This window comes from Penicillium manginii (assembly GCF_028828005.1).
Source record: "Penicillium manginii strain IBT 31320 chromosome Unknown utg000001l:1.0-3466041.0:1.0-3467806.0, whole genome shotgun sequence".
In the NCBI taxonomy this organism is placed as follows: domain Eukaryota; kingdom Fungi; phylum Ascomycota; class Eurotiomycetes; order Eurotiales; family Aspergillaceae; genus Penicillium; species Penicillium manginii.
In genome coordinates, this window is record NW_026643102.1 from 497,341 (window position 1) to 520,854 (window position 23,514).

Here is a 23,514-nt window from a genome sequence, read left to right on the forward strand (position 1 = left end):
AGACCAGGGCTCGGGAGTGACCTATTACCGGTACCATTCAAGCTCAAGTTGTCCGTCTTCCAAGGTTCTAACTTCAAGTTCAAGTTCCAAGGTTTCTATGTCCCAATAACTATACATCGATGGATGCTACTACTAGTAGTACTAGTACTAGTAGATTGGCTCTACTTCCACTGTCAAGATTGGCTATTGCGTGTAGAGGAGGCTCGGATATAGTTAGACCCATATTTCATGTTCTACTTCTGTCTCTTGCGCTTTACCCAGACAGCCACATCCTTCTCTTCCAGGCACACCCTTGGGCGGGGGGGCTTTCTTAGAGATTCCCCAGTTCTCAATTCTCGGCCGCATCGTGCAGTAAATTCAGCGTCCGGGGTATGTTGACTCTTCCTCGCCTCTCCGGATAATATGAAAAGGTTTCGGGTAGTCATGGTTGAATACCTTAACGAAGTATATCCTGTATTTCTATCAAGTTACAAGACGTAGTCAAGTTCAATAAAATATCTCAATTAGGCGGCTGACTTGTCAATGAAACACGTTAAACAATATAATTAGATTGTTCATTGAATTTTTGCTGCCTGAACCGGGTGGGCAAGTCAACCTCCAGGGCTCTCAATCTATAAAGTCGCTGCCCTCTCAGCAACTTCTTCCTCTTCCATCTCAACACTCCCACGCAATCAACTCCGAGTCACGGTCTTTCCCACAACCCACCGCTCTTCATTTCCTTTTCAGCTTCAAGTGCGAGTTGAAATATCCTCTACATCCTTTATCCGTGTCACTCTGCCACCATGTCACCCGACAACGAACCCATGGTACGTACTTCTCCTGCACAGCCCACTCCTTTCTGAAGGCGACCCAGAATTTCAGACCAATCAATGGCTGCAATCGTTTCTGGCTCTTGAAAAGCAAAGAACAAGCTCACAAATACCAACAGTTCCCCGTCATCGAACAATGCTCCCTTGAGGACATGTTCCGCGATGAAGAAGGAAGGGTCTTTCGCGAGGCCCTCAAGTCCCCCCTGGCCAAAAAGATCAAGCAGGAGCTCAATACCGTCAGCCAGCCCTTCTTTATGACCGGGACCGCTGATCAGATGCGACTTGCCCGATTCGATAAAGACGGATTGACATGGGAGCGAGACGCCCGCCTGGACAAGAATGGGAATCTTGTTCTTACTCCAGTCGTTGACTTGGAGGTAAGGCTTCACTTTATCACGGAGGAAGCTTGAACGAGCTATATCATGACTTTAAACCTACAGATACTGATGCGGTCTATCTAGGTCCCTTCTGCCGGCGCGGGCTCTACCAAGAAGACCCAGGAACCCAAGAAGGATCCCAAGGAGAAGGCGACTGACAGCAAGGTATCTAAGGAGGCTGAGCTACATCTTGCCCCAGTCCCTGCACAGGATTCATCATGCCTGTAAGGGATACATGGCTGACACTCGTTCTGATCGACGAGGACAAGTGACGGACGGGGTGTGGACATCGTGATGGCCAAGTCAGTTTAGGAGAGGAACAAGCGGGATCTGCAGGGAGTTTCCAATATTGCCGATACGTGTTTTATTTTACTTCGTGCCCCATTTGTTATCTTTCACGGAGTTCTGTGTTACGTATTGGGAGCAATTTATCTTTGGCCCCGTACAGGCATATGCCGGTGGCAATCTTTATCTCAATTCCATCTTCTAGATTCTTGCAACATGTAGAAGGGCTCTCTTGAATCGAATGCTATCACAAAGTCCTCACTACTATTCTGATGTATTATCTGCTTCCTGCTTCCTCCAGCCCTCCATGTTGATCATCTCAACATTTCCCAAGCATACGGGAGTTCCTGTGATCAAGCTGGCTCCAGCGAATCCTTCATAGAAGTCACCATAGACAGTCGCATCATTGTTTTTTGCCGTCGACTGGGCATAACTGTTTCTCATAATACCTTGGCATTAGCTGAATGATTCACGATCGCACTTTTCGGGAATCGTAGCTACCAATCGCATACAAGTTTGGCTGCCCCCTCCTTCACATCCATTATCATAGCGAATCCTCTTTTTTCCCACATTGATCGAACGTGTAAAAGCCCTGCACAGCATTCATGATATCTGTTGACATCATCCATCTCATTCTGGTGGGGAGCCATCCAATTTGGACGGTGTCTTCGTGTCATTGTGGGCTCCAAAGATCGGCGTTGGCAAAGTATCGGTGACGATCTACAGGGGTACTATTGAGATGATTGAGGGGTCGAGACAAAAGTGAGTTATTGCGAGCACTGCTCAAAGAGCCCTTTATCAATGCAAGACTATAAACTTGTCAGTTTTCGACACTCGACGTGGTGGAGGGAATTGGGGAGGCGTAGCATTGATAAGGTAAGGATATGTTCCACATACCCCAGGTTGGTTCAAAGAATGGTAGTAATTCAGAGTTGATGGAATCTTTGGTAGAGTCTTTATTCTTAGTTGAGTGTACTGGAGGTGTGGAAGACGGAGTAGTGGCAAGGAAGGCAGCGGTGAATACAAAAGCAGCACCCGCCTCAATTCGGAATCCGGTATCATAGACAGTACTACAGTATAAAATATCATTTCTCGAGAGTTTGGTTTGAAGGCGAAGTTTTATAAGGAACCTGGCAAACGGCCCATACTGGTATTTAATGCAAGGTCAATTGATATGCAGAGCAACTATAGAGTGCTAGTAGTATTAATACAATCTCACCGGGCTTGGGCCAACAAGTTGGAACGTACTAAGGATGTATCAAACGCCAGAATCGTACTGGTTCACATCATCCGCATGCACGTATTTGTCCCAAGCTTTACAAGTCGAATTCAACGATGTCATATCATATCCAATTTCCGATTCACGTTCGAGAAGCTGTACTGCGAAGCCTTCGGAGGTATGCCAAGCGATATGGCAATGCATGAGCCAGACCTTCAAACCTCAAAGTCAGCAGGGTAAAGAGGATAACAGTATGTCAAGAGCAAACTTACTCCGGGGTTATTCGTCTTCAAAGCAATAACAATGTACCCACTTGCCGGTAGCATAACAACATCACGACGCGGGGCGTTGACCAAGGTCAAGCTGTCAACCATGCTGCTATCAAAATTACCATACCCGGCCTGTAGAAGCCAGAAGTCGTGTCCATGAAGATGCATGGGATGGTCTTGAGCGAATGGACTATGAATGACGAAGTAAACCCACTTGTTAGCGGCGGGTAGTTCAATGAGGCGCTGACGTGCTAGCCAGGTGTCATTGCCCTGAGCCACCTGAAGGAGAGTCGGATACTCCCACTGCGTATGCAAAGAGGTGCCATTCATGAGCCAAAGCATGGCATTGTCGGTGACTTGCACCTCCACATTCTCGCCCGTCTTGTATGTGTATGTCTCGGAAGCATCGACTTTCAAATAAGGAATGAGGTTGGACGGGTCTTCGTCGGCGCAAGAGTCGGTATAACTATAGGCAGATGTAGTGGGGTCCGCAGTGGATGAGTTGTCATAGCGAATGATACCCTTCACTTTATCAGTGGCGTCAGTCTCGGAGCATGCAGACTGTGGGATAGCGCGCATCCAAAAGTTGCCTGATTGAAGTTGCTTTCCAGTGACAATGACATCGTAGCGCTGGCCCATTCCCATACTCAACTGTGTTGCGTTGAAGGGATGAATTGGCACGAAATCGTTGGCGATCACCTCCATGGTATGGTTGTCGATCATGAACCGGAAGTGCTGGTCTGCGGCGGCATTGACCAGGCGGAGTCGGTACCGTTTACCTTCTTCGAAGACTGTCTCGAATCGCGATCCCTCGTCGTTCCAGGTGTTTGTGCCGTTAATTAGCCCGTTGGGAGCCGTTGGTGGGCCGCCCGTAGCGGCTTGGAGAACCAGTCGATCGGCCGTGGTCTGCCCAGTTGGTGTTGTGATCAGCTTGATGCCCTTCGGAGGTAGATTTCATGTCTCATAGGCACTCACATGATACCAGTCATTTAAGAAGACATGGCCAAGATCGACATCGTAGTTAGCGGTCGCAGGTCCATTGATCTGGATTCTAATCGGGAAAATTGATCAGCACCTCCTTCTGGGTCCTTCTTGCTTTCGCCGATTTCAAGACTCACCCCCCGAAGACACCATTCCAGGCCTGGACGTAGAAGTGGGAGTGGTACCAGCCAGTACCATATTCGGTCGCACGCCATTTATAAGTGAAAGAGTCGCCGGGAGCCACCGGGCATTGGGTAATACTGGCAACACCATCCATGTGGCTTGTCCAGTTCTGGCGAATGCCGTGGAAGTGAAGACTCGTTCCGTTGGCCTGGAGCGAGTTTGTCACATGGACAACTAGTGTGCGGCGTTAGCATAATTCCTGACCGTGATGGAATGTTTTCTGAATGCACGCACCAACTTCGTCACCCCAGTCTGCAATGATGGTTGGGCCGGGCAGGGATCCGTTGATGAGCTGCACGGGAATCTCGACACCATCGGGGGCAGCAGTAGTGTTCTCGATGTTGAACCAATATTCACGCGTGACACCGGTGTCGGGGACGTTCTCATAATAGTTTGTGGTGATATCGAATCCCTCACTCCAGCATTTCCGATTATTGGGACTGTTCACACAGCTGGTGTCGCGTGAATGTTTCGACGGCCCCGAGAGACTGAACGCGGTTGAGAGCGAAACGAGCGACGAGATGAAAAGGAGTGGAAAACGCATCGTGGGCTGATCCGCCAGGTAGTGGCTCCAGGTGCGAGGAAAATCAATGTGCAAATGACGAGATGAAACGAAAGAATGAAGTGAAGCAAAGAGAGAGGTTAGTTCCCAGGAAGCCCCTCCGGCTATATCTTATAGGTCGATTTGAGCAATACAGCACGCAAGTCTAGAACTACCCTAGCTGCTACTTGATTCCACTAGAGGTCTGACAGCTAACTAATGTCAAAGTACCCACCAAGGTTGTGTTCGTCGAAAATTCCCATTTCGTTCAACCACGGTCGAAACAGAGATTTCAATCCACTTATCATTACCAGACCAGAGGATGCATTTCTGGCTTCCTGTTCCACTTCCCAGGATTTGCTTCAAGCTAATAGCATATACAACGCACCAATCGTGCCTTGAGATTTTTTCAACTTCGAATGCTATGAGTTATGAAAGCCGAAAACACCCTTGGACAGCACCATCCTATGCATCTACATAATCACCTTCTGTAATCGGTATATCTGAAAGATTGGTATTCTTGAAAAGGGGAAACGATCTACATATCACATCACCCAGACCTTGTTATTCAGCGGACAAAGTCTTCCGACGGACGAATTTCACCCAACAGGGCACTAAATCGACCATAGATACCTCTTTCCGATAAATATCGGGATCTTCCTACTAGCTCACCAACAAGCTCGGTTTGTATCCGATCCACAAGGCATAATCCCGTTAAAAAGGCTATTGTGCCACGTCGGTGCTTGTTATTTCTGCAAGGCTGACTCTAATTGAGCCTTTTCGACTGGGACCTGATCCAATGAAGCAACAGATAATGCAAACCTAAATTTAAAATATCTGAGATATTGCGCCACGGCTGACGGAAGAATGGTACGAATGCCTGCTCAGAAAGGATGCGATCCACGATATCCCATTAGGGTACGGGACTGGCGGAGCACGGTGGGGCGGCAGATCTCCCGCTAGCCACTCTTCATGCGGCTGTTAAAATATTACCCATTCCCAACCATATCACGAAAAGTCTTTGATCGTTTGATCGGCACGGATCACGTACGCCTGCTAAATAGAGTACAGAGCTTATTATAGCTCCGATAGATAGCGGGTCGTGTGCCAGGTTGGCGGGAACCATCCCGCCTTGATTCCGGTGAGTCTAGCCTTTTCTGGCCCGAATATGTCGGAGAAACTGGAAGACTGCTGCGCGGTGCTTCTTCACACCGAATCAGGAGTCGGTTTCTAGGCTATTATTTACTACTTGTTCTCTGGTCTCGTTTCATTCCGTCGTTTCTCCGAGTTGACTGCACCAATTCCCGAGCTTTCGTTTTCACACGACATATTATATACCTAGGTACCTAGGTATTCAAAATTAGTGCAAACTCGCACGAAGAAAGCTTGGAAGTTGCAACGACGAAGCTATGCGTTTCCTTTCCATTTCTTTGGCTTTTCTCATGCCAGTTGCGCTTGCATCTGGTATTCCTCACCAACACGCCAAGCGAGGCGCCGAAACCAACGCAACGCTCTACGCGTACGGAACAAACGCCTCTTCCTGGCCCGTTGCATATGGTCAGAGCGATGGTATGACAATTCTTTTTCCGAAACAGAGATCCCCTGAATGAATTGTGAGGCCAAGTTGTCTAATCTGCATCGTTTTCAGGTCTCCTCTACATCACACAAGATCCCACCGCAACCGCAGGACTCATCCCTTTAACCTGGGACCTGGCATCGATCACCGGGGAATGCTGGATCGCAAACGCTACATTCGTCAACGGGACGAAAGCCGGGTCTATGTACATCATGGAGCAGAAGGACTATGCTGTCGGTATTCTGCCACAGACCCGGGTAGCTTATTTGAACGGCACTGTGTCCGGGTTCGCATTGTTCGCGACACAGCTCGTGTATAACAATAACACGCTGCTTGAGGCACAGTTCTGGGCTTCGGCGACCAACACGAGCGGTATCTACGGCTTGAAATGGACTCTTGATGACAGTACGCCAAATGGTGAGTTTCCTGTGGTCATCAAGGCCTCGGAAGATTCCTGAGGGGCAATATTATTGCCGCATCTCTCGCTTGATGGATTATTAGCCATGGTAATTCTAGGCATATCCCCAAGAGGCAAATCATTTGAAGTGCAAGTCCACTCCAGTTGCTCCGATCTCCTCGTGGCGATAGTGAGATCAATAAAAATCTTGTGATAGATCATGTAGATAAGGCACAGGATGAGTAATAGTTTAGACGGATGTAATCGTCCCCTGTTTCTCCATTTAGCACAGGTCAATATGAAGATTTTTCAAAACCAGTTTGGCTCCTAGCCCTGGAAGGTGAGATCAAAATTCGAGTCGGCAAGCCTGGGCTCTAGGGCTCAGTCTTGTGCAATAGTGGGCAGTACCTAGATATATACTAGTAGTAGTATTTCCCATACCGCTGTGATAATTGTTCGAGCATCGTGATCAATTCACGGATTGAACCCGAAACTGAGAGGCAGATTGTCCTTTTTTTCTTTCCTTAGATCCATGAAAAAGCCGACTCAATGGCCTCGCAACATTGGCATCCAAGAAGAATGGAGATGGCAAGGACATGAAGAAAAGCCGGAGGAAAAGAACGAACCGCAAAAGGCAAAGGAAACAAGGATGCAAATCAAAACCAGACTACCGACGAAAATGGAGATTCGAGTCGAGTCATCGATGCTAACCAGACGGAAGATCCGATGGGTCATACTGATGACCCAAGCAACTCGAGTTTTTCAAGCATGACCACTTTCTCTCTCGAAAGGCTAGGGTTGAATACCAGAGGATGTGCGAATCGCTCTTCTGCAGTGCCCGGAGCCACGGTTAGCGACATGCGGGTTGATACGGTGGAAAAGGCGCGGGTGTCAAGATTGACCGCCATGATGCTGGCCGAGACGCTTGAAGCTCGGACTTTGGTAAGTGATCACTCCTTATTAGTGCGAGATATCCTCTATGCGGCCCCGGTTACTGACTTTGATATCTCACAATAGAATGGTCGTCCGAGCAAGTAATGAAAGGGAAAAGGAAATGATTCAACATGCACACAGAACCTTAGAATCAACGGGGTGCTCGCCTGAATCAGTGTAGGATCGAAAGATGGGCCAGTCAAGAATGTAAGGTTCAAAAATCAGAGAAATGAAACAAAAAGGAAAGAAAGTGAGGGGGTTGACCAGGGGCAACCATCGATTTGGGGGGGTCTCTTCTTGTACCCTAAAAATCTCCGTCTTTGATGCCTGAGAATTATTCGGATGTAGTTTGATTCAAAGTCGCTGAATCACTACTCCTTTTCACGTCCTTCGCAAATACTTAGACATCGAAAATATGATTTTTATGCCATCGGGCTATTCAAATTGTGGTGCCAAACATAAGTAGCAAATGCTACAGAGAAGTAATACCCAGAGTCCGCTAACGCGTATTTCCATCAAGCGAAAGGAATAGAGATACGAAAAGGTTATCAGACGGAAGAGATAGCGAGCTAAGGTGAAACCATTCAGAGAAGGGTGTCATGGATGCTTGAGGAGGTGGGTGCTAGGCACACATCCTCAACATCCTTCACAAACTCGTTATTTTCCTTGTCCATTAATACAACCCGGCTGATACGCATCTTTTCCTGATTACAGCTAGGATCTGTACACCCAGCTACACCAATTGGAAGGTGAGTTGCGCCGAGAGTTGAAGCGAGAAAAACGCCCATTGACAATCTTGGCTGCATTCTCCGCCTAGTCATCTTTTTTCTTTTTTTCTCTCAAGATATCACAGTCCACCTGCTGTCAAATAAAGTTGAGTGAATGCCAAGGGTGTTGCATTTTTGTGGAAATCATTGATAGCTAGACTGTAAGTCGAATTCTAGAAAGTAAATCCGCCCTGAGGCCAGCCCTAGCGCAACCCTTCGCCCCCGAACGATCCATGTATCAGTCCGCGCTTCAGGAGGGAGGAATAATACTCGTTTGCCTTTCAATGTGATCCATTCGGCCTCAATAGAGAATTCTAAGTTCTGGTTCGGACGAGCGGAACTGGCATGAGACTCAGATTCAATGTCGAGGGAGCCAAAATCCGTCGCGATGGATGTATCATCTGGTGAAAATTCTATGAATCTCACCAACTGGTTGACAGTCCAGCTCTGCCGCAAGGTGTCGGTTCCAAGATCCCAGAGCCGAACTGTGTTATCAGTCAACCATGCCAGCATCCGGCCATTATGTGACATCGCCTTTTCGTCTCCAAATCCACATTTTCCATCAATAGTGTATTTCAAAGCTCCGGATCCAACATCCCATAGCTGAATCTTGTTTCCACTGGAGCTGGAGGCCACAATATCGCTACTGGGCGAGAAGGCTAAAGACCCTCGAAACTTCGAATGATATTTGATGATGGATTTGAGGGCCCCTGTCGTAGTATCCCAAAGTCGCAATGTTTTGTCATCAGAGGTAGAACCTAGAGTCTGGCCATTGGGTGAGAATGCCACTGACAGAACTCTTTGCGAATGGCCCTCCAGAGTGAGATGTAGAGCCCCATTCGCGGTATACGAGAGCACGATCGTGGTTGTGCTTGTACAGTAGGCGAATGTCAGGCTATCAGGCGAAAATGCCATAGCATTATCTGTGTTGAAATGGCGATTAAGAGTAGTTTGCAGGATACCTGTACCTGTTCTGAGATCCCAGAGCTCTATTGTCTCATCACACATGGAAGATGCTAGCATCTGACTGTTAGGTGAGAAAATCAGTTCACCAGCCGAACTTTGGATTCCAATTCTACTGTAAGTCCACCTGAGGTCACCTGTTGTAGGGTCCCAGAGCTGGATTGTTCTTCGACCCGAGGGAGACATCCATCCAGATGCGAATATCTGGCCATCAGGGGAAAATCCAAGAAAGCCGAACATGACAATACTCTCAAAATGATCTGGCTGTAAGCGTTCAGCTCTTGAAGTCTCCCAGATTTGCACATCACTATGTGAGCGAGATGCTAACATCCGACTGTCGGGCGAGAAGACCACTGATTGAACACCGTGTAAATCACCCCTTAGGGTATATTCGAGACTACACTGCACAGTGTCCCAGAGATTCACTTCTGTCCCACTGAAACTAGATGCCAACGTTTGGCCATCGGCCGAAAAGGACAATCCATCTACCTCAAAAGAATGGCAAAGCTTCGATATGAATGTACCGTGAACGGTGTCCCAGAGACGTACTGTCTTATCGGCACCCCCAGAAGCTAAAAGCATGCCATCAGGCGAGAACGCAACTGATTCAACCGCCTCTAAATGGCCCTCGAGAGTATGCTTCAGTGTGACTGTTTTCTTGGTAGTGTCACGGTCCCAGAGCCGCACTGTCTTGTCGGTGGAAGCAGAAGCCAGCATACTATGGCAAGCGTCAGGTGAGAAGGCCACTTGACTGATTATATCGGAATGGGCGTCAATAATGTCCTGTATATTTCCCGTCGCAGTATCCCAGATTATAATTCTTCCATCGCTCATGCCAGCAACCAGTATTCGGTTGTCGGCGAAAGCAAGTGAGTTAACTGAACTCACCCAACCCTCACGACACGGTCCCTGGAGAGTTTGTTGCAAAATACCCGATTTGATCTCCCAGATATGTATTTGCACTGCACGATCGCACCCAGACACTAGTAAAAGCCCATTGGGCGAGAATGCGACCGACTGTAGTGTGCGTTGGCTGTTCAGAATCTGTCTCAAAGTTCCTGTCAAAGTGTCCCACAGCCTGACTGTCCCGTCAAAAGAGGCTGATGCTAGAATCAACCCGTCGGGTGAAAAGGCGACTGCTCGAACACCTCTTGAATGGCCATTGAGAGTCTGCAACACTGCACTCCAGTCATCCTGGACTCTAGGCAGCTGAGTCATCCAAATAGGCAATTCTCTTTCGAAAGATCTTCGGACAACCGATGACTTTGGTGCAAATATTAAGCCCGAGTAATATAGCTGGAGGGGTGCATGGTCGGCCATCTGGCGATTTTGAAGAATAAACCGCTTTGCGTCATACAAAAACTCGGAAATTACAGACTTTCGACTCCCCTGTGCACGTCAGCTACCATGCAAATAAATCTGCGATCAGACAAGCGACTTACATTGAATAGAACCTGTAACTCACCAATAAGTTTGATGCCCTCTGAGATTTCCTCCAACAGAATCAAAGCCTCAAGCCAATGGAGTAGGTGATTCTGAAGAAACCGGAGTACTTGTCCCTCATCGTTTACTGTACTAGGTTGGCTCCTCCTGAGGTGATGTACCCAGTAAAGAACTGCATATCGAGCCTCTTTTGGCAGTTTTTCTTCAATAACCTGTTGGTCAAGAGTGGCACGTGCCTTAGCCGCTTCTCCTAGCCCACAAATGTCCCTTTTTAAGACTCCACCGTCGCCGAGCAGCGTAATACATTTCCGTGCAAGCATCTTATGCGTGGCCGTCACATCAACCTGGAACTTTGCGCCAGCCTCCGAGTCAGGGTGAACTAGGAAGTCACGGAAAGATTCATGAAATATCCTCACAGGACTATCAGCGTCGGGTGGAATGTCGAGAACGGAATGAAGGAAATATAGTCTATCCTCAATACAGTCAGTGCTAAAACTTAGGAGCTTCGCCAGAGGTCCAACTCCCAGAGGATCTGCAAGGGTGATGATCGAGCCAACAATCAGGTTGAATTCCTTCAGTGCCGTTCGAGTCGCAGAGTCCGAAAGTCCAGAAATCATATGATTTAAAATAGGCAGGTATATTTGATCAAGTTGCCCTTGGTATTCATTTTGCAAGATTTTCTGAAGGCGACCCTGCGGTCCACCACCTTGTTGACGTTCCTCAATGAAGCGGCAGGCAGTGGCAGCAAAAATGAATAGCGGAACCGATCTCTTCAGCAGCCTTTGAAACTGTGGCTGGCCTGGCCAAGTGGATGTCATATTGAACTCTTTCCGGATATCACCCAATCGAGATGTCAGAAAGGCTGCGATGTCCCGCTCAACAATCGGCGGTGGAATGTCGTGAACAAGAAATTCGGTGACTCGGCTTTGGATTCCCTGGTGATCTGAGAGAACTGGGAACTTATATCGACTAGTGATAAAGAATTTCAGGGGAGCTACCGTCGGAAGTTCAGTCTGTAGAAGCAACTTTATGATTGTCATTGCGTCATTGGGTCTGTCACATTCGTCGAGCGCATCAATCACGACTGTCATGGTTCTGTAAGTGCGAGCCTGAATAGACTTTATCATCGGCTTCACGATCAGTTCTCTGAATTGTGCTTGAAATGCCATGTTGGCTATCTCAGGATCAGTTTCGATGGCGTGTCGCATGTGCTCGGCAGTGGCGGGCAGTCTTCGTGCCAGCTGGGCAACAATGGTTGAGAAGAGATAGCCAGCATTAGCACGGCCAGATTCATTCCTTTTGAAGAAAAAGCTGGCTCCAAGAATACCACACCCGTCAAGCTTACAAGCCACGGTCCGGGCAATTGTTGACTTTCCAGTTCCAGCCTTTCCTTGGAGCCAGTATATATGCTGGCCTGTTATTGGGCCATCAGTCCACTCATGGATCTCTTGAAGCAGTTCGCGACGCGTTTCACCATGACAGGTCGGGTCGTGCTGATTTGCACTAGAGTTGAATGGAGCTTCTTCGACCTTTCGGAGTTTGTTTATGACGAAGGTCTGATTGCCGTTGAGTGTCGGGGTGGCATTCCTTTCTCGGTTAGGCTTCGAACCTTGCAGCATAGCTGGATCATGATGACATACTTGTTCAGTTTAATCAACCTGTTTTGAAGTTGAACATATAATTCGTCGCTGGTACTTCTGCACTTATTCAGTCCTGAGTGGTCTGTGTCGATAGATACAGGTTCAGCGCCATGACAGCCTCGGGCTGAGGCCACGGACACAAGCTAAAGGATGTCAGCATCTCAACATTCAACAGATGAATACTAGAACTTTCCATTCCGACCGATATCCCAGCAAAATATGTCGATCTCTGTTCGCAGAAGGCTATGATCTCAGTCTTCTGTGTTCGCTGCTCTTTCTCTTTCATACAACGATGAAAGTTTGCATCCAAATCGTCGAGCTCCGGTCGAGAACTCATGAGGGAGACGAGCAGCCCGGTCTGGGAACCCAAGGCCCCGGTCACCCAGGCTAGGATAGCCCCGGGAGTTGACACAAGCGATCCTTGATGAGGGGTCCCAAGAAAGATGATGCCGGAAGTACTGTCGACTATTTCTCTCGCAGTATCACCAGACTGACATAAGGCCTGTCGAAGGGATTAGATCTGTGAAGGCGGGAATGGTGTGCTGGCGTACCTCTTTTATGATGATGCCCCCAAAGCTGTGGCCGATGAATATAATGGGAACACGCTACGGTATATGTCAGATTCGTCGTGTTCATGAGATTGAGCAGTTCTCACTCGATATTTCGACCGATAGTTTGCCAACTCAACGAGCATCCGGTGGCCAATTTGATGCGCTGTTGTGACCGGGGCGTCGATCAACCAGTCAGAATTGTGAGCGAATGCCAATATTCTTGCGCTGGGGAAGTCATGTTTGAGGAGGTCTCTGAGCAAGTGAATACGCCTCCTATCTTTACTATCCGGGTCAGGCGACTCCACAGCGGCAGCCGTCCATGTATGTTCAGAATCCGCGCCCAGGCCATGTACAGCGACAATTCTAAGGGCGTTAGCGCACGCAAGAGCGATAATTTTAACAGGAACTTTGGGCCCTCACTCGAAAGTGACATCGTCAGCATTCACGGGCTCAGAAATAATGACAAGGCCGTGAGGACGTTTCGACTTTCGACGACGGCTTATCCGGGCAATGATAGGACGGATGTGGAGGAGATAGACAGGGAGGACAACCACGGTAGCCGTAGCCGTAGCCGTAACCCAAAACCTTAAACGGCTGTAGCCAGCCATCCCGTCCATGGTACTGGGGACGGTATTCCAAAATTTGATGCTCTGATATTCAAAACCACCAGACTTTGACAAGGGTGGGATTCTGAGGATGGAGGTGTTTTTCTACCGGGGGGTTTCCCTCATGACAGCGTGTTTCAACTAGCCGCCCGCCCCAGCCGCCAGGTTCAGCATTGCCGAAATCTCATCGCCATGCAGGATGCACGTGATGATACTAAAGTACGCGATGCAAACATCCTTTCCCCTGATGAAGGAACAAGGAACAGGAGGCAAGGAAGCTGATTCATGGATTGTGAATATACTCCGTATCCACCCCCGAGATGAACAACTCGATCAATATGTTGGATCCCAATCAAAATCAAGACGGGGTTGACAGGGAGGAACAACAGAAGCAAGTTTGTTTGCCTTTCCCTGCCCATCCATTGTCATGATCATGACACATGGCATAGCACAGGGGCTCGAACATTATGACCTAATGAATTTACGCAGATATGCCCTTTTCTTGTCCACCTCTTGGAGCATGATCACCATAGCAAAACTGATGAACGTTCACTCCACCTGCTCTTTCCTGCGTCATACCGTACCACGGGGAATGATTTGACTGCCTCTATCACAAACACTATGGCCTGTATTCAGAGCGAACTTGACTTGAAAAGACTGCATGAGATCTCTCCATGGCTGTGGATTGCCGGTCGCCCGGTGCCGCCACGCCCGCTGCACCACCAGCTCGTCCTTTCACGGGATATATTTATCACGGAGCGAATGGATATGCATCTCGTCTGGACCATCGGTCGCATATTTATCAAGCCAATACCAAGATTCCTCCTCAGCCCTGATATTTGGGTTGAATACTTATCATGTCCGGCGCGAGGCACTCGCGTGCAACTCGAACCCAACAGCTTGGCTCAATACTATACATCCCAGGACGATATTGCCCCACGCGCCCATCATGAGAGGCTGTGGGGGTCAGCACTTGGGTTTCTCTATTCATATGCTGCCTTGATCTCACACGAGAGTGACTTTTTGATCGCCAAGGATAAGAAGTTGATCCCCCCAGAGGTGACCTGGTCAGATTGGATGACCCTTGTTCAGGAAATTCTCGCTACAAATAATTTACACCAGAAGATCGACGATCGCTTCAATTACGGCGAACTTCGTTTGAGTCGGCTGAACAAGATTTATAATATCCGCCAGGCATCAATTCTACGAGGTTATGTGTCACACTGGCAATGGACTCGATATGGCGATTTCTTCCAAGAAAACCTCGCCTGGCTCACTGCTGTCACGGTGTACATCGCCGTCGTATTGGCAGCTATGCAAGTTGGCCTGGCGACGGACGCCCTGGTTGTAAACCGCACGTTCCAGTTGGCATCGTACGGGTTCACCGTTTTCTCTATTCTTGGACCCCTGATTGGGCTCAGCATTATCGGCGTTGTATTCTGCTATATGTTTCTCAATAATTGGATCAGTGCCGTGGTGTTCAAAAGGAAAAGATTAGATGCTATCCATTCAGGGCAGGGAGCATAGGGTGACTGTCGGAATCTAAAATACCACCATTCAGCTCCATTCTCGTGGAGCTCGGAGACCTTGGAACATTTTGTGGAAAGTTTTTGCGTACTAGTAGTAACGATTTCTTTTCTTCTACTAGTGTATTTAAGTTTCGCCGCGTTTTTATTACGGCAGGGGCTTAACGCCTCGGGAGAGAAAGCGTCCACGTTTCTCATACTACCTAGTAAAGTAGGGCAGTGGGATATTACTCCCGAGGTCATGAGCTGGTTACTTTAGAGTATAGGAGCCATATGCAGAGAGGAGACAGAGATTATGAAGAGGAAGGCGTCTAGGTACTCCAGGGCTCTTAATATTATAGTACTAGTAAACAGGTAGTATATTACATATCCACCTGGGCAGGTCATATAACCCCGCTTGAAACTACTACTAGTAGTAGTACCAAAGTAATATTTCGCTTTATATTTATCTGTAGCCACGCCCCCACTACACTAATACCTAGATAACACAAGCCCTGGAGCCGGAAACCTTGGAAGATGCCACTACCTAGGTACTACTAACTTGAACTTACTACACAGCCTCGTAGTTCAATTTGGCACCTCGAAATACCACTGTATATAACTAAGTATAGCTGAAAGGTTTAGCCTACCAGTAGTAGAGCCTGAATGTGGACGTAGTAGGTAGTAGTACGCACCTGGGCAAAACCCATGTCACTACTAGTGCTACTACTAAAAAGCTATAAGACTACCGTTACTGGAATACCGAAGTATGGAATCAGGGATATCGGATCCAAGAGACTTTATAAATCAGCAAAGAATACATTATGCATAAAACTAGAGATCGTTTCCGATTGAACAAACTCGCTGCTTGTGTCCACATTTCAGAGGCAACCAGTTACATACTGACAGGCAATAGATTAAAGGCAGATCCAGGACTGAGAAATGTGTACGCAAGCACCGAATGATTGATAATATCAGGGCATGGGGTTCAAGAAGACGTGTCCTCGCGGTAAAGGTCGGAGATCATTGCTGAAAGATAAAGGCTCAGCGGGTACCGCTATTGATTTGGTGCAAAATTAAAGCGGCATGTTCGTAGTCAGCGTCCAAAGTTATCGAGTCGCAATGGAGGAGCCACTTCGATCGATTACATCACAATACAACATGAGTTTTGTGCTCTGGATTGCTGATAAAAGCCTTTCGACGAGGCGCTCAAGTCTTCGGATCTTTTCAGTAGTTGGTCGAGAGTCTCACCTCGAGCGAGAACAGACTCGATCTATAAAATGTGAGTATGGGAAGACAATATCTACCGGCTCAGCAGGGAGGGGAACGGTACAGTTTTGTGCAGAACGATCTTGGTACTGTCCAGCTCCTGTTGGATTTTCATGATACTATCGGCATTTTCGGGATTGTCGTATTTCTTAATCCATTCCTCGAGTGGCGAGGGAAATGGGCATGAGTTCTCGGTTGGAGAAGGGTCGGTGGCAGCACGAGGGTACTTTGTTAGAAACTCGTCCATAATCTTGGAGAGAAGCTGGTGAGCAACAAGGGAAGGATATTCATCATCGGTGACAATAACACTGGCTAAGCCCTGCGTCCGGCTGTAAGCGTGGAAAACGAATTTCTGATGCTCTAGGTTCTGGCGTTGGCCGGGCTTGGTCGTCTCGGCGATGCCGTGAACATTGAACATCATGAGCGGCTCAACCCTAGCGACAGTTTGTTAATGGTTGCTTCGTACGAAATTTGGCAGGGCGGTATCTGCATACCTTGATCGCTGGGCCCAGTTGAAGCTGTTTATGGTTAGCGCTTGGCCTATGACATGATACGGTGTGAGGATATATTCACGTCTTTTCGAGATCCTTTGCGCCACAGAGCACCACGGTATCTGATTTTTTATCGCCTTGCTGACGATTCGGGTTAAGACCGTTCCGCAACACCTGGAGAAAGATCAAAAGTCAGCGCATGATGACACCATGGAGAAAAGAGCTGCCACTGTCTTGGAAACGCACTCCGATATAGAGGATCTTCATGACGGCGACAGGCGATAGATGAGGTGATTCGGAAAGGTAAGACGCGATATAGAATCAGAAAAATCGTCGGACGGGGATGGAAATTAGGAGCAGCTGTGCTGTAGTCACTCAAAGTCAGCGAGGGGCAAAATCGAAGGCAGAGGCGAAGTGAGGTGAGTTGGTCTCCTGAGGAGATCACCGCACGGGAGAGACTCCGCAGCTCCGCCTAATTCGTCGGGCATACCACTCACCGCCATCCTATTGAGATCTCACCGCCATGGTGGTTTCACCGCCTTGGGACCGGCCGAGGCTCTGCAGCCAACGATGACTACAACTACAACACATTCATTACATATTGACATATTTCCACTCTCACAATTTCACACTCTTGATCTGTTCTCTGCTTCAACTACTGAATCATGGATACTGCCTTATCTGCCACAGATCAATGGCTATCCCAACTGGCCGCCATGCGCCAGGCCATCGCTGATCTGAAACTCCCAAAAGACCTGCCCCGCGATTCAATCAGCTATGGAAGTGATATTGATCTGGACCTTGACGATGACTATTCCTCCCCGAGAACTGTTGACGATGTTTGGGATGTCATTAGCTCCGATGAAGAAACAACCGACGATCTCGACGACTTGAACGACCTGAACGATATTTCCCTCTCCCACCCTCCCCATTCGTCCTCTTACAATCGGTCATGGCTAGAAAGCAAATGTCAGGAGTTGGCAGCACGTAACTCGACCATGGATTCTGTAGAGCTCTCCCAGCAGATTGTGGCGACTCTGGCGGCAGATAGTGATGATGCGGAACTACAGATGTCTCTCGCTGAGATTGTGGGCTTCGACGACCTGGACCTGGTCATTGAGCTCATCGCCAACCGCGCAGAGATCTTGTCGGACAAACCACACCGCGTGGAATCACAAACAGATGGATTAGCCAAGGGGAGGCTGCTCACGCGGGCTGAGAGGGAGGAAGCTGTTTGGCAGAGGGATTACGATCATAAGAATGCTCCTCTCATGGCCGCCCAAACCCGCTCGGAGCCAACATATCCCCATGTCTTCAAGTCCAGCACCTCAGGAAACACTCTTTCTGCAAATGGACGAAAGTTTGGTCTCCCAGTCGGCAGCAAGCAGCACGAGGAGCCTAAGTACACCGAATTTGAGATTCCCGCCAGCAGGGTTGGATCGTTGGCCAAGAACCAGAAGTTGGTCCAAATATCCGATCTGGATGGCCTTTGTCGCGGGACCTTTAAGGGTTACAAAACACTCAATCGCATGCAAAGTCTTCTCTACGATGTCGCATATAAAACCAGCGAGAATATGCTCATTTGTGCCCCAACCGGTGCTGGTAAAACCGACGCTGCGATGTTGACTGTCCTGAACGCGATCGGAAAGAACACTGCACCTCACCCATTAGAAGAGCCGGATGCGACCGAATACACGGTGCAGGTCGACGACTTCAAGATCGTCTATGTGGCCCCTATGAAAGCCCTCGCGGCAGAAATCACAGAGAAGCTCGGTAAACGCCTCGCTTGGCTGGGAGTTCATGTCCGTGAATTGACTGGTGACATGCAACTAACTAAGCGCGAAATTGTCGATACTCAGATCATCGTCACCACCCCTGAGAAATGGGATGTGGTAACCCGGAAGAGTACTGGTGACACTGAGCTGGTTCAAAAGGTGCGGCTGCTCATTATTGACGAGGTCCACATGCTGCATGATGAACGTGGTGCTGTCATCGAATCCTTGGTTGCGAGAACACAACGTCAGGTTGAAAGCACCCAATCCCTAATTCGCATTGTGGGTCTGTCCGCCACCCTGCCTAATTACATCGACGTCGCCGATTTCTTGAAGGTCAACAAGATGGCTGGCCTCTTTTTTTTCGATGCATCTTTTCGACCTGTCCCTCTCGAGCAGCATTTCATCGGTGTCAAGGGAAAGCCTGGCAGCAAGCAATCTAGAGAGAATATCGATACCGTCTCTTATGAAAAGGTCCGCGACATGCTCGAGCGAGGTCATCAAGTGATGGTATTCGTTCACTCACGTAAAGATACCGTGATGACTGCTCGCATGCTGAAGCAGCTCGCGGCGGAAGAAGGTTGCGAGGACCTGTTCAGCTGCCATGACCACGAGAATTATTCCAACGCATTACGAGATATGAAGCACGCGCGTGCACGCGAGCTGCGTGACCTTTTCGCCGGTGGATTCGGAGCCCATCATGCTGGTATGAGTCGAAGCGATCGCAATTTGATGGAACGCATGTTCTCCGAGGGCTTGATCAAGGTTCTCTGCTGTACTGCGACCCTTGCATGGGGTGTCAACCTTCCGGCGGCCGCGGTCGTCATCAAGGGAACCCAACTGTACAACGCCCAAGAGGGTAAATTTGTCGATCTGAGCATTCTTGATGTCCTGCAGATCTTTGGTCGTGCGGGTCGTCCTCAATTCCAGGACACCGGTATTGGCTTCATCTGCACTACCCAAGATAAACTCACTCATTATCTGTCGGCGGTCACAGCCCAGCAACCCATCGAGTCTCGTTTCTCAAGTCGACTTGTTGATAACTTGAATGCTGAAATCTCACTCGGAACTGTCACCTCCGTCCCCGAAGCCGTGCAATGGCTCGGCTATTCCTACTTGTTTGTTCGCATGAAGCGCGAGCCCCGCAACTATGGCATCGAGTTCGCAGAGCTTCGTGATGATCCCATGCTCGTACAACGACGACGGCAGCTAATTATCCAAGCTGCACAGACGCTGCAGAAGAGTCAAATGATCATCTTCAACGAGAAGACCGAGGACCTGAAAGCGAAGGATGTCGGTCGCATCGCCAGCCAGTACTACGTTCTGCAGAGCAGTGTGGAAATATTCAATACGATGATGCGTGCTCGCGCTGGCGAGGCAGATGTTCTCAAGATGATCAGTATGAGCGGGGAATTCGACAATATTCAGTCCCGTGACTCCGAATCGAAAGAACTGCAACGGCTTCGTGACGATGTTGCCCAGACTGAGGTCGAAGGCGGCAATGACTCTCCCCATGCGAAGACAAATCTGCTCCTCCAAGCTCACATCTCTCGCGCCAAGCTTGAAGACTTTGCACTAGTATCTGACATGGGATATGTCGCTCAAAACTCCGCCCGTATCTGCCGAGCCCTTTTCATGATCGCATTGAACCGTCGATGGGGCTACCAATGCCAAGTCCTTCTCTCCCTGTGCAAGTCGATCGAGAAGCAAATATGGCCCTTCGATCACCCATTCCGCCAATTCGACCTTCCGCAGCCTATCCTCCGAAACTTGGAGGATCGCCTCCCAACATCATCGATAGAGTCGATGAAGGAGATGGATACTGCCGAGATTGGCCAGCTGGTCCACAACCAGAAAATGGGAAAGACCATCAGCAAACTCCTGGACAACTTCCCCACTCTCAGTGTGGAAACTGAGATTGCCCCGCTAAACCGAGATGTGCTTCGCATCCGCCTTTCCATTTATCCCGAATTTTCGTGGAACGATCGTCATCATGGAACTTCCGAGTCATTCTGGGTTTGGGTTGAAAACTCGGAGACCTCCGAGATCTACCATCATGAGTACTTCATCCTGAGCCGCAAGAAGCTATACGATGATCACGAATTAAACTTCACCATTCCACTGTCCGATCCCCTGCCCAGTCAGATCTATGTTCGCCTCATTTCCGATCGCTGGCTTGGCGCGGAAACCGTCAGCCCGGTCTCGTTCCAGCATCTCATCCGTCCCGATACGGAGAGTGTATACACAGACTTGTTGAATCTCCAACCTCTACCGGTATCCGCTCTTCGCAATCCGATCCTTGAGGAGCTGTATGCTCAACGATTTCACTTCTTCAATCCTATGCAGACGCAGATCTTCCACCTGCTTTACCACACCCCTGCCAATGTTCTGCTAGGATCTCCAACTGGTAGTGGAAAGACTGTGGCAGCCGAACTGGCAATGTGGTGGGCATTCCGCGAGAAGCCAGGGTCGAAGGTTGTTTACATCGCACCAATGAAAGCGCTTGTTCGTGAGCGTGTACAAGACTGGCGCAAACGCCTCACTGGTCCGATGGGGCTGAAGCTGGTTGAGTTGACCGGTGATAACACCCCCGACACCCGGACCATTCGCGATGCAGACATCATTATTACCACTCCTGAAAAATGGGACGGTATCTCACGTAGCTGGCAGACTCGTGATTACGTCCGAAAGGTCAGTCTCGTTATCATTGATGAGATCCATCTATTAGGTGGTGATCGTGGCCCAATTCTCGAGATCATTGTGTCCCGTATGAACTATATCGCGTCGCAATCCAAGGGCTCTGTCCGTCTCATGGGCATGTCTACTGCTTGCGCCAATGCCAGTGATCTCGCAAATTGGCTCGGTGTAAAGGAAGGTCTCTACAACTTCCGCCACTCTGTCCGACCTGTTCCCCTTGAGATCTTCATCGACGGATTCCCTGAGCAGCGTGGCTTCTGCCCACTCATGCAGTCCATGAATCGCCCTACCTTCCTTGCGATCAAGAATCACTCCCCCGAGAAGCCGGTCATTGTCTTCGTTGCATCTCGTCGACAGACCCGTCTCACTGCAAAAGACCTGATCAATTACTGTGGTATGGAGGATAATCCTCGTCGCTTTGTGCGGATGTCCGAGGACGACTTGGACCTCAATCTTGCACGTGTCAAGGATGATGCCCTGAGGGAAGCACTCGGTTTTGGTATCGGCCTGCATCATGCTGGTCTAGTCGAGTCTGATCGACAGTTGGCCGAAGAACTCTTCGCCAATAACAAGATACAAGTTCTGGTCGCTACCAGTACTCTTGCCTGGGGTGTCAACTTGCCCGCCCATCTGGTTGTCGTCAAAGGAACTCAATTCTTCGATGCCAAAATCGAAGGATATCGTGACATGGACCTGACCGATGTCCTGCAAATGCTTGGCCGTGCTGGTCGTCCTCAATTCGATAATTCCGGTATTGCACGTATCTTCACCCAGGACTCTAAGAAGGCATTCTACAAACACTTCCTCCATACTGGTTTCCCCGTCGAGTCGACCCTGCACAAGGTCTTGGATAACCACTTGGGCGCTGAGGTATCTGCCGGTACGATCGGAACTAAGCAGGATGCTCTCGATTACCTTACTTGGACATTCTTCTTCCGCCGACTGCACAAGAACCCCTCATATTATGGTCTCGAGATTTCTGCCGAGGAGCAAAACACCATGGCCGCCCAGGCTGTTGCGCAAGACTTCATGATTGAACTCGTCGACAAGTCCCTCGATGATCTTGCCGAATCTTCTTGCGTTCTGGTCGACTCTGCGACCGGCGAAGTCAACTCCACGCCATTCGGCAAGATCATGAGTTACTACTACCTCTCGCATAAGACGGTCCGCTACTTGATGTCCCACGCCAAGCGTGACCCGACCTTCCAAGATGTTCTCAGCTGGATGTGCTCTGCCACTGAATTCGACGAACTCCCCGTCCGACACAATGAGGATCTCATCAACGCTGAGCTGGCCCAGAACCTTCCCCTCTCCATCGAAGCGATGGGCGACGTGCCAATGTGGGACCCTCATGTCAAGGCCTTCCTGTTGCTACAGGCATACATGTCTCGAATCGACCTGCCCATCTCGGATTACGTAGGTGATCAAACATCCGTGCTAGACCAGGGAATCCGTATTATCCAAGCATCCATCGATGTCATGGCTGAGCTAGGATACATTCCAGCCTGCCAGATGCTGGTCACTCTGCTTCAATGCATCAAGTCTGCCCGCTGGCCCGAGGATCACCCTCTGTCCATCCTACCAGGCATCGCTGTCGAGAAACCACCCCAAGGCCTACCAGCTTCCTTGGTCGCACTCTCTTCGCAGCCTTCGTCCTCCGTCTACGGCATGGTTAAGAGACTCAACCTCCCACCGCAATTTTCCAAAGCTACCTCGCATCTGCCCCACGTTTCCATTTCCATTGCTGGCATTTCCCCCAAGGGCATGAGTGTCAATCTGACCCGCCACAACACCCCCACACACTCCGAGTTCCGCATTTACGCACCTCGATTCCCGAAGCCTCAAACCGAGGGTTACTTCCTGGTTGTGTGTAATGCCCGCCCCGACGGAACTGATGGCGAGCTTCTAGGTCTGAAGCGAGTCTCCTGGCCATCAAAGCAATATTCCGGAAAGGGCCGCGCAGGTGCAGGCTCCAGCCGAGGAGCACAGGGGCCGAGCAAGGATAAGAGCAACGGGTCGATCAGTGTGCGCTCGCTAGTCAAATTCCCCAGCGCTGCTCTCGCCGAATCCTCCTCCGTTACGACGGCCGGCACGGCTCGCGTGAATGTGAAGCTGTTCAGTGATTCATACATTGGCATGCAATGGTCCTTATCAAATGTGGAAGTTGATGTGGACAACGGTGCGACGCAGGCAGTGGAAGCACCAAGTGCTCCTAGCAAAGCGTAAAGAAGGCCACGCACA

General features: G+C 49.3%; 10 protein-coding genes across 10 annotated transcripts; 4 read left to right on the forward strand and 6 right to left on the reverse strand.

Moving 5' to 3' along the window:
* Nucleotides 1-782: 782 nt before the first annotated feature.
* On the forward strand, nt 783-1,414 carry N7533_000178 (uncharacterized protein; the record flags this gene model as incomplete). The annotated part of the gene is made up of 3 exons (XM_057096828.1): nt 783-806; nt 929-1,186; nt 1,271-1,414. The coding sequence occupies 3 exons, from the start codon at nt 783-785 to the stop codon at nt 1,412-1,414; spliced, it is 426 nt and encodes a 141-aa protein (XP_056965321.1).
* A 321-nt stretch (nt 1,415-1,735) lies between these two features.
* On the reverse strand, nt 1,736-2,013 carry N7533_000179 (uncharacterized protein; the record flags this gene model as incomplete). The annotated part of the gene is made up of 2 exons (XM_057096829.1): nt 1,736-1,894; nt 1,984-2,013. The coding sequence occupies 2 exons, from the start codon at nt 2,011-2,013 to the stop codon at nt 1,736-1,738; spliced, it is 189 nt and encodes a 62-aa protein (XP_056965322.1).
* Nucleotides 2,014-2,729: 716 nt separating this feature from the next.
* Nucleotides 2,730-4,667, reverse strand: N7533_000180 (multicopper oxidase; the record flags this gene model as incomplete). Its single annotated transcript, XM_057096830.1, has 5 exons — nt 2,730-2,903; nt 2,963-3,865; nt 3,935-4,010; nt 4,078-4,297; nt 4,358-4,667. The coding sequence occupies 5 exons, from the start codon at nt 4,665-4,667 to the stop codon at nt 2,730-2,732; spliced, it is 1,683 nt and encodes a 560-aa protein (XP_056965323.1).
* A 1,439-nt stretch (nt 4,668-6,106) lies between these two features.
* Nucleotides 6,107-6,698, forward strand: N7533_000181 (uncharacterized protein; the record flags this gene model as incomplete). Its single annotated transcript, XM_057096831.1, has 2 exons — nt 6,107-6,233; nt 6,313-6,698. 2 exons carry the CDS (start codon nt 6,107-6,109, stop codon nt 6,696-6,698), a joined length of 513 nt encoding a protein of 170 aa, XP_056965324.1.
* Nucleotides 6,699-8,481: 1,783 nt separating this feature from the next.
* N7533_000182 (WD40 repeat domain-containing protein) lies at nt 8,482-10,620 on the reverse strand (the record flags this gene model as incomplete). The annotated part of the gene is made up of 1 exon (XM_057096832.1): nt 8,482-10,620. One exon carries the CDS (start codon nt 10,618-10,620, stop codon nt 8,482-8,484), a length of 2,139 nt encoding a protein of 712 aa, XP_056965325.1.
* A 50-nt stretch (nt 10,621-10,670) lies between these two features.
* Nucleotides 10,671-12,362, reverse strand: N7533_000183 (vegetative incompatibility protein HET-E-1; the record flags this gene model as incomplete). The annotated part of the gene is made up of 1 exon (XM_057096833.1): nt 10,671-12,362. The coding sequence occupies one exon, from the start codon at nt 12,360-12,362 to the stop codon at nt 10,671-10,673; it is 1,692 nt and encodes a 563-aa protein (XP_056965326.1).
* Nucleotides 12,363-13,350: 988 nt separating this feature from the next.
* Nucleotides 13,351-13,551, reverse strand: N7533_000184 (uncharacterized protein; the record flags this gene model as incomplete). Its single annotated transcript, XM_057096834.1, has 1 exon — nt 13,351-13,551. The coding sequence occupies one exon, from the start codon at nt 13,549-13,551 to the stop codon at nt 13,351-13,353; it is 201 nt and encodes a 66-aa protein (XP_056965327.1).
* Nucleotides 13,552-14,160: 609 nt separating this feature from the next.
* On the forward strand, nt 14,161-15,066 carry N7533_000185 (uncharacterized protein; the record flags this gene model as incomplete). Its single annotated transcript, XM_057096835.1, has 1 exon — nt 14,161-15,066. One exon carries the CDS (start codon nt 14,161-14,163, stop codon nt 15,064-15,066), a length of 906 nt encoding a protein of 301 aa, XP_056965328.1.
* A 1,122-nt stretch (nt 15,067-16,188) lies between these two features.
* Nucleotides 16,189-17,071, reverse strand: N7533_000186 (palmitoyltransferase YKT6; the record flags this gene model as incomplete). The annotated part of the gene is made up of 5 exons (XM_057096836.1): nt 16,189-16,317; nt 16,378-16,747; nt 16,808-16,831; nt 16,887-16,978; nt 17,051-17,071. The coding sequence occupies 5 exons, from the start codon at nt 17,069-17,071 to the stop codon at nt 16,189-16,191; spliced, it is 636 nt and encodes a 211-aa protein (XP_056965329.1).
* Nucleotides 17,072-17,469: 398 nt separating this feature from the next.
* On the forward strand, nt 17,470-23,499 carry N7533_000187 (RNA helicase SLH1; the record flags this gene model as incomplete). Its single annotated transcript, XM_057096837.1, has 1 exon — nt 17,470-23,499. The coding sequence occupies one exon, from the start codon at nt 17,470-17,472 to the stop codon at nt 23,497-23,499; it is 6,030 nt and encodes a 2,009-aa protein (XP_056965330.1).
* Nucleotides 23,500-23,514: the final 15 nt, after the last annotated feature.